At 41.1% G+C, this 7,696-nt stretch overlaps 2 protein-coding genes across 7 annotated transcripts in view; one reads left to right on the forward strand and one right to left on the reverse strand.

Moving 5' to 3' along the window:
- TTC7A (tetratricopeptide repeat domain 7A) overlaps positions 1-1,399 on the reverse strand; it is a 192,874-nt gene extending 191,475 nt beyond the window's left edge. For 3 of the 4 annotated variants that reach the window (XM_026059485.1, XM_026059481.1, XM_026059486.1), the window contains exon 1: positions 1,095-1,305. The gene's annotated coding sequence lies outside the window, so the exon portion shown is untranslated. Of the gene's footprint in view, positions 1-1,094; positions 1,306-1,336 lie in introns of those variants that run through there. The other variant, XM_026059482.1, reaches the window with a different exon arrangement.
- Positions 1,400-1,559: 160 nt separating this feature from the next.
- Positions 1,560-6,829, forward strand: MCFD2 (multiple coagulation factor deficiency 2). Of its 3 annotated transcripts, none has more exons than XM_026059491.1 (4): positions 1,560-1,613; positions 2,589-2,737; positions 3,453-3,612; positions 5,260-6,829. In XM_026059491.1, exons 1-4 carry the CDS (start codon positions 1,575-1,577, stop codon positions 5,389-5,391), a joined length of 480 nt encoding a protein of 159 aa, XP_025915276.1. In that variant the 5' UTR covers positions 1,560-1,574; the 3' UTR covers positions 5,392-6,829. The 3 variants fall into 3 exon arrangements, with proteins under 3 accessions (XP_025915276.1, XP_025915278.1, XP_025915277.1); XM_026059492.1 differs by lacking the exon at positions 1,560-1,613 and adding an exon at positions 1,666-1,782; XM_026059493.1 differs by lacking the exons at positions 1,560-1,613; positions 2,589-2,737 and adding an exon at positions 1,664-1,782.
- Positions 6,830-7,696: the final 867 nt, after the last annotated feature.

Consider the following 7,696-nt stretch of genomic DNA (forward strand, 5'->3'; position numbering starts at 1 on the left):
AGGCCCGGCCCCGGCCCCGAGCCCCCCGGAAGGCGCAAGGGAGACCCGGGGGCGGCTTCCCCGCCCCGCCGCCAAGTGGAGCCCAAGTCGTCGCTCCCTCACTACTGCCTCCCGCTTGATGCTCCCGCTGGGAAGCCGCACGCCGCGGCACAGGGGGCTGGAAAGCTGTCCCGGCCCTCCGCCACCCCACCAAGGGCGCTCTGCCTCCCGCGCTGGTCTGCGCTGTCTCCCACTATAGCCCCTCTTATCGATATGGAGCCTGAGCTGTTAAACAGGAGCCRTTTTATTCATTTTGAGTTCCCGATCCCTAGAGCAGTCTGGCAGAGATGCAGAGCCCTGACAGCAGATGTGCTTTTCTTAGCTGTCTTCACAGACTTGTCACAGTGTGACGCTTGGCCTGCAGGCCTCTGCGAGCCACAGCTTGAAAAACACTGCTATTATCTCTGTTACATGAAGTTTACTACATCTTAATCTGTCAAAGAGCAACATCCATGTTGTGCAAGGCTAGCAACTGCCTGGGCTCAGCAAGCAGAGACTGGGAGCGTAAGAAAGATTCCCCTTTATCATTCACCTAAGCCCTGAAACACCAGACCTCTGAAGGAAGAGCCAAAGACACTGTTCGTTATTACTTAGCTACTCCCTCTAAGGTGTTTTGTCAGTTAAAACCACATATTTTCTGTCAGCTGTTTCTGAAAAACACCGTAATTCTTTAACAATGATTTTAACATAGTAATAACAAAAGTACTTCCTATTAAAGCAGGAACAGGCCAAAAAGTCTGAACCACTTCCTGAAGTCAGTAAACTCTGAGGATTATACCCTTGACAGGTGAGAGCAACCGCTATTTAGAGTATAATGTAAAAGCAACTAGATAGTCAACATTTGGTTAAAAGGGGAAAAGAAGAAAATAAGCAGTTTAGAGAATTACTGAACGTAACAGTAATAGGAGCATAGTAATTTACAAAATAGCAGTGGAGTAGGGAAAAAACAAGTGAATCAGTCTTGGAATGCACTGTTCAGTGCTGCACAAGAAATAAGACACAAAAAGGGAAAGAATGGGAGATAACATAAACTAAGCACACAAAATTCCACATACTTTCCAGTCCTGCGAGTAGCTCTCATACTTAAAGTAACATTTTTGCAGACCCATTAGAGAGCATTAAAAATGTAAACAGGTTAAACTGGTACAGGAAAAGAATCATAATCCCAGGCGTTTTAACCAGTATTAATCACACCTCTAAACCCTCACTGAGGGTAAGATATATGCTACCCCTTCCTATCTGTCTCAGTGTTAACCCGGACCCCGCTCAGAGGTGCCCGCCAGTGGCTCCCCCGCACCTCGGCCTCGCCGCCTGACCCAGCGCGACGGTGCATTTCCATGGGCGGCAGCGGCGAGGGCAGGAAAACCGTTAACCGCCGGTATAAGCGAGCCAATGGCCGCCCCGCCCCGCGCACGTTGCGCCGCCGCAGCCCGCACGTGCTCGCCCCGCCCTGCCCACGCAGGCCCCGCCCCCGGGGGGGTGGCCGCGCCACCTGTCCCTTTGTTATTGCTACACGTGGAATTCCAAGAGCGGTGATGTCGCCAGCTCTGGGGCACAGCGCAGCCAATGGGCAGGCAGGAGAGGCGGGGCGGGCGTGGGGAGGTGTGGCGTGCCTGCGCGCGTGCGCCGGGTCAGAGGTGACTCTGGGGATGGTGGCCAGCTTGGCCCAAACGCCGCACTGCCTGCTCGTGACCTGGAGCCGCGGGGAGGGACGGCGCGGCGGCGGCGGCCATCCGCGGGCGGGTGCGTGGCGCGGCGGCGGTCGGTGCCGGCGCCCTGGGCTCTCGGGCCGGCGCCCGGCTAGGGGGCGGCGGCTGCTCCGTCCTAGCCCGCCGGTGGGGGTTTCCTGGGCCCGCTGTAACGGGCGCTCCGGGGCGACGGTTTAACGGCTCTGCTGAGGCGACTAGGCTGCCAGCTGTCAGGCTGCGCCCCGGGACGGGCCCGGCGCCGGGGCTTGCTCCCCCGGAGGCTGCGGGGCGGGGGGGGAAAGGAAATAACAAAAATTAAAAGGAAAAAAACCCACCCCAAACTAACAGCTGTTTTGCTGGTTTCAATATGGCAGTCTGCTACGCGTTTTTATCCTGGTGTTTTAACGCTTTACTTCTCTGTGAAGTAAAAGCTGCAATGACTGTGAAATACTGCAAGTTTTATAAATAAGGTTGTTCAGTGCGTGAAATCTTAATAAATTCACTAGTTAGAAGCAGCCACTTTGATACTCTAAGCAACCTTTGTTCCCATAACTGTAAGGCAGGTCTGAGGGAAACGGGCATGAAGTTGACTAGAAAGTAGTTGAAGACCCGACAGCTAGGCACTGCACATTCACAGTGTGAAAAGAGTCATTCTTTGAAGACTACTTACTGTGTGTTCCCTTGAAGTACAGAACCTCATAAAAATTCCTAATTGGAGCCCTCTCAATTTCTGCTCTTTAAATGGTTGAAATGTTGAGGGAAAAATAAGTTCTTGCATCCTAGAACTTAGTAGGGTTGTTTCTAAGCACTATAAGTCTGCAGGAAATAGATTGTATTTTTCATCCATTTCCCTTTTTCTAGGAGATCACGATGGCCCTACAGAATTTTAGAAAACATCTGCTGTTCTCCCTTCTGGCTGCTTTCTTCATCTCTGCTTTAGCTGAGGAGTCTGTAGGAGAAAGTCAACATGCAAATATTCGGCTTGATAAGAACCTGGTACAAGATAAAGAGTATGTGTTCGTATTCTGAAAATGTGAACTTTACTTCCCAGTGACTTGCTTATCTTCTAAGTCTTGTTACGTGAGTTGGGCTTAAGCCCAGGGCACCCTCTCATCTAAGGATGTTGTATGAGTAGCTGGAATCAGATACCAAGCTATGTTTGTTCAATAAGTTTACTAGAGATACTGGATCTAGAAAGGTCTCCCTGGAGCCTTGAGCCCTACTTATACTATATAGAATTTCTTACAGGAATCCTGCTTACCTCGATCAACGTACTCTGGACAAAATTTTATTCTGAACAGTTAGAGTAAGAGCTTTGTTTTCATTTACTTCTTTATACACACAAAAAGAGTGTTATCAGTAAACAGAGTCCCTAGTATACTCCATGTTTTACTGGGAAAGATCTTCCTCCAGTTCCTTTGCTTTGAAAGACAGCCAAAAGGAGATCTGGGGCACTACTTCAGTTGTTTTGATAACCCACTATAAGTAGGCAAGAAGAAAGAGGAATAGCTATCTAAATCATTCCAAAGGCCAGTACAGCACCTGTAACGTACTAGGATGAAGGGGGTACAAAGGTTGTTTAAAGTTGTAGCTTTCAGTCCTCCTGGTTGTCCAGTGTACTTTTAGAAATACAGCATTGCCTGTGTATTTGACTACCTGATCAAAGACTAAAGTTGATGTAAATAATGCATTAAATATTAACTGATTGATTTTTTTTTTCCTTAGCCACATCATGGAACATTTGGAAGGTGTTATTGAGAAACCAGAGTCTGAGATGTCTCCACAAGAGTTGCAGCTTCATTACTTCAAAATGCATGATTATGATGGCAATAATTTGCTAGATGGGTTAGAGCTTGCTGCTGCTATATCACATGTCCACAAAGAGGTAAGTGGAACATTGTAACAGCATGTGTCTTTGGAAACAGTACTGACTTTCTAAAAACAGCTTACAATAGAACAGTTACAATATAGTTGCAATACAGTCACAATGAAGCAGTTTTGCCTGAAAATGAGACCTTTTCCTCTGTTAGTTTTGGTTCGATTTATAAATGTACTAGCTTTATCATGGCTTTTCATGTCACATTGCAGTGTTCCAAAATGACTCCATCCTGGTTTAAACTTTACATCCTTTACATCCTGTAGAGTAAAGATGATTTGATAGCCAGGGATGGGGAGAGGAGAAAGGGAAGTTTGAAAACTGTGGCCCAGATGGAGTATTGCTGATAAGAGCTTATGGAAATAGCATACAATACAGTGCCACTCCTAGTTCTAAGGATGTTGCTTTCAACTCAGAAATGTCACTGCAATGGATACGCAAACTGTGAAAAACTTCTTGCACACACTTAGTATTGGGAGAACAGATCACGGTCTGCCTTTGTTTTGTTATCCTTTTGTAAATACAAATACTCACTACAACTAGGATCATTTAAAGACAAAGTGGGAAGATACTATTCTTGGGAAAATAATATTAACATGTTATCTTCTGGTGAGCTTTTGGAAGTTCAAAGTAATGTAACTTCTTGTGTCCATCCATGTCAAAGGATATGAAGCCAAGAAAAGAATAATTACCTGCTGACCCCTTTATTCCTAAGAGATGATGCTAAGAATTACGCTGAAGTTAAGCTACAGTGTACCTAACCTGCTTTTTTTTTCCACTAGTCTGTTTCTGTCAAACTCTGTGTTGCAGGTTCTGACACATAGGAAGAGGTTTCTGTACTATGTAGAAACTACAGGGTCTGTGCTACATCAAGATCCAAATTAATAGTACATGTGTTAGATTAGTACCTATCACTACACTCTGCTATTTAGCTTTTAGATCTTTTTGGCTAAGAATATAAACTGTAATTCAGTGGATACAGAGTGTTTGTTTTGAAGTCCAAAGAACTTTGGTTCATAGCTTGCATCTAGTAAAGTTCCTTATATTGGTATAAACAATTACACAAAACTTTGGTGCCTAATTTGGCACTGTCCTAATACAAACTGCTTAACAAATTTTTGCCTTTAGCAAAAGCATATTTTCTAGTTAAAGATGTCTGAGGCATACAGTGGAAGGCAGAATTGTGCTTTATGAAAAGAGTTATACCATTCTGTAGGCTTAAGAAATTCCTATTTAGGAAAGTAGGAGAGTTAAGGTGATTACACCCCAAAGCCTAACTGCTTTTAAAAACATGCACTATATAATGCATTCCTATGTGGGAACGTTTTCAGTCAAAGAGAATAAGACAACTGTTTTCTACATAGCCACAATTTGCCCCTTGGCTGTACCTCAGTTTTCCTTCAGTAGAGGGACTGCCAACCTGAAGTTAGTAAGTTTTGAACTTAAGTTTCTTTTTCTATAGCAAATGCCTCTGGTATCAATAATATATCTATGTAATATGCCAACATGTTTGTGAACTGATGTTGAATGGTAAGCTGGAACAAGATTTAAGTAACAAGAATGTTTTGCAATGCAAGCAACTAGTTATCAGTAATCTCTCATGTGCCACTAGGTGGGAAACTGCTAAACTGTTTAATGTGGTTTTTGTTTTTCCAGGAAGGTGGTGAGCATACCCAGGCAATGAAAGAAGAAGAACTAATTAGTCTAATAGATGATGTTTTAAGAGATGATGATAAGAACAATGATGGATACATTGACTATGCAGAATTTGCAAAATCACTGGAATAAGGTTTTTCAAGGAGGTTGTTTCTCCTTCTAGCTATGTGGAAATGTGACCCAGTAAAATGTGATTCATTACTGTCTCATGTATCAACCTTTGTGCTGCAATGCTTTTGAGAAGGAGAGGTGCATCAATTCCAACTGAATTTATTTAAAAATTGTATGTGTTAGGAGACTAGCTAACTCAGAGTGAGAGAGAGCCATGTTTGACTAAATGTAGCTACACATTTGAATCTTGAAGCATGAAAACATCAACAGTACTCACATAGGCTACAGCTGGCAAACTCTTAGGTAGCTGTGTATGAATACTTAATAGATCATATATAATCTAAATTTCAGTTTTCTGTCATTAGGTTATATAATATTTGCTTGCATCTTTTATTTAAATGTACAAAATATCTGGAAAGCAAGAGAACATGACTACATATAGTTGTATTGTGATGAGACATTTCCGTATTTCACACACATTTTCAAAGGAAATTTGCATATAAGTACAAGTGCTTGAAACAGCATTTGTAGAGAAAAGTATGTGTTGAATGTGGTTTATACTTGAGCTCTACATGATACCATGTGGACTTCAACACTGTCTTTGAAGAAATTGAGTATTTTTTTAAATTTATGTACTTCCTAGCATACCCTTACATTTTATATATAAATATGTGTACATGTTTCTCAATTTCTTCCCACCCTTCACAGATTTACTTTTTATAGTGTAGTATTTTACTGGATTTTTCTCTTTGAATGGTCTTTTTTAAAGAAAATTAAAATGTTTTTATTACATTTATATGTTTGTTAATGCTCTATAGCATTTACTAGAGTAGCTTATGCTATCTCGTTTTGAAGGTCATGTTAACAGTAAACTGGTTTAGTATAAAACCTTCTGTTCAAATTTGTTCTTACAGTATTAGCCAGCAGGATAATCTAAGTGAGAAAGTAATGCTGTCTTGTTGAGGTTTACATTCCTATTCCTTGACACTTAAATTCCAGTATTACTTTTAGAAAAATACAAAAGTATTTCATAACTAACAGTTTCAAGATACTTGAATGTCTACAGATGAACATGGTCCTAGGAATGTTTTCACTGTGTTGACTCAATACTTGATAAGTCCAGAAGCTTAAGGATATTAAAGTGATGTGTTGTTGCTTTACTGATATTTGGTAACTATAAAGCATAACCAAAATCTTAAATTACATTCAATCATTATCCATGAATAGAGAATCTAAATGTTAGCATATTTCTGTAAAATGTATAAAGAGCTATTTTCTTTACAAAATTATTCTTATACAAGAGAAATACATTTGTAAAAAATTATTTCTTTTGTTTAAATGTTTGTGCAATGTATGTTGAGTGTCTGATTCTTTTTTTCTTGTAATACCTAATTATTTTGACACTTTGTGTCAGGGTTGTGCTGGCTGTACAGCAATTAAAAAGTTGGGATTCATGCAATTTGGAGCTGGAAGTGTAATGCAGGAAGTTCTGGAAAGGAGTGTATCTAATTTTCTGTCGTGTTTCTAAGCCTAGCTCTGTTACTGGCAGTAATCTAAAAACAAACAGCTAAGTGTTTTTCTCAAAGCATTTTTGTAATACCATTTATCAGGTAATTAGTCCAGAGTGAATGTTGAATCAAAGGTAAGTAGAGAAAATGCTTGGGGGTAGGAGGGAAAAGGAGGTTAAGCTCCTCAGCTTTGAGCATTTAAAGCAGGTTGTCCATAAACCTGACAACTATTATGCGTTTATTCCATAAACTTCTGAGCCTTGGATTTATTTCAGCTGAAAGAACCAGACCAAGAAACTGACATTTTTGCACTGTTCTGAAAAAATCATGGTTTTTCAGAGATGGCCGTGAGATGGCTCAGACCTGGTCTTAGAGACTGAGCTATAAATCTTTAAACTTAGTCCAGCAACTTTCTCAAACTATACTATGTAGTAAATGACATGCACAATAGAAGCTCTATATCAGAAACAATTACAATAAATATAGGTAATGTGGACAACATTTTTTTCCAACTATTTTGAATTTTTAACAAGTCAGAACAATATCAAATACAGAAATTATTTACCTAAAATGGAGAACAAATTCAAGACCTTTCATTTCACAATGCTTGAAGAAATACCAAATCAGTATTTCTGCTTTCCTAGAAAGATAGAACAGTTCAAGAAATCCTGTCCAAGCTGGAACCTGCAGCATCATGTCTTTACTCAGCCTCCTAAAACAAATACACATATTTAATTGAAGTGTACTTAAAGGTAAATGGGATGAAAGCTGTCTAGAGAGATTTCTCAATTAATAGGTAGGAAAGGGCAAAATCTCTG

Source organism: Apteryx rowi, unplaced genomic scaffold, assembly GCF_003343035.1.
Source record: "Apteryx rowi isolate R43461 unplaced genomic scaffold, aptRow1 scaffold_158, whole genome shotgun sequence".
Lineage (NCBI taxonomy): Eukaryota > Metazoa > Chordata > Aves > Apterygiformes > Apterygidae > Apteryx > Apteryx rowi.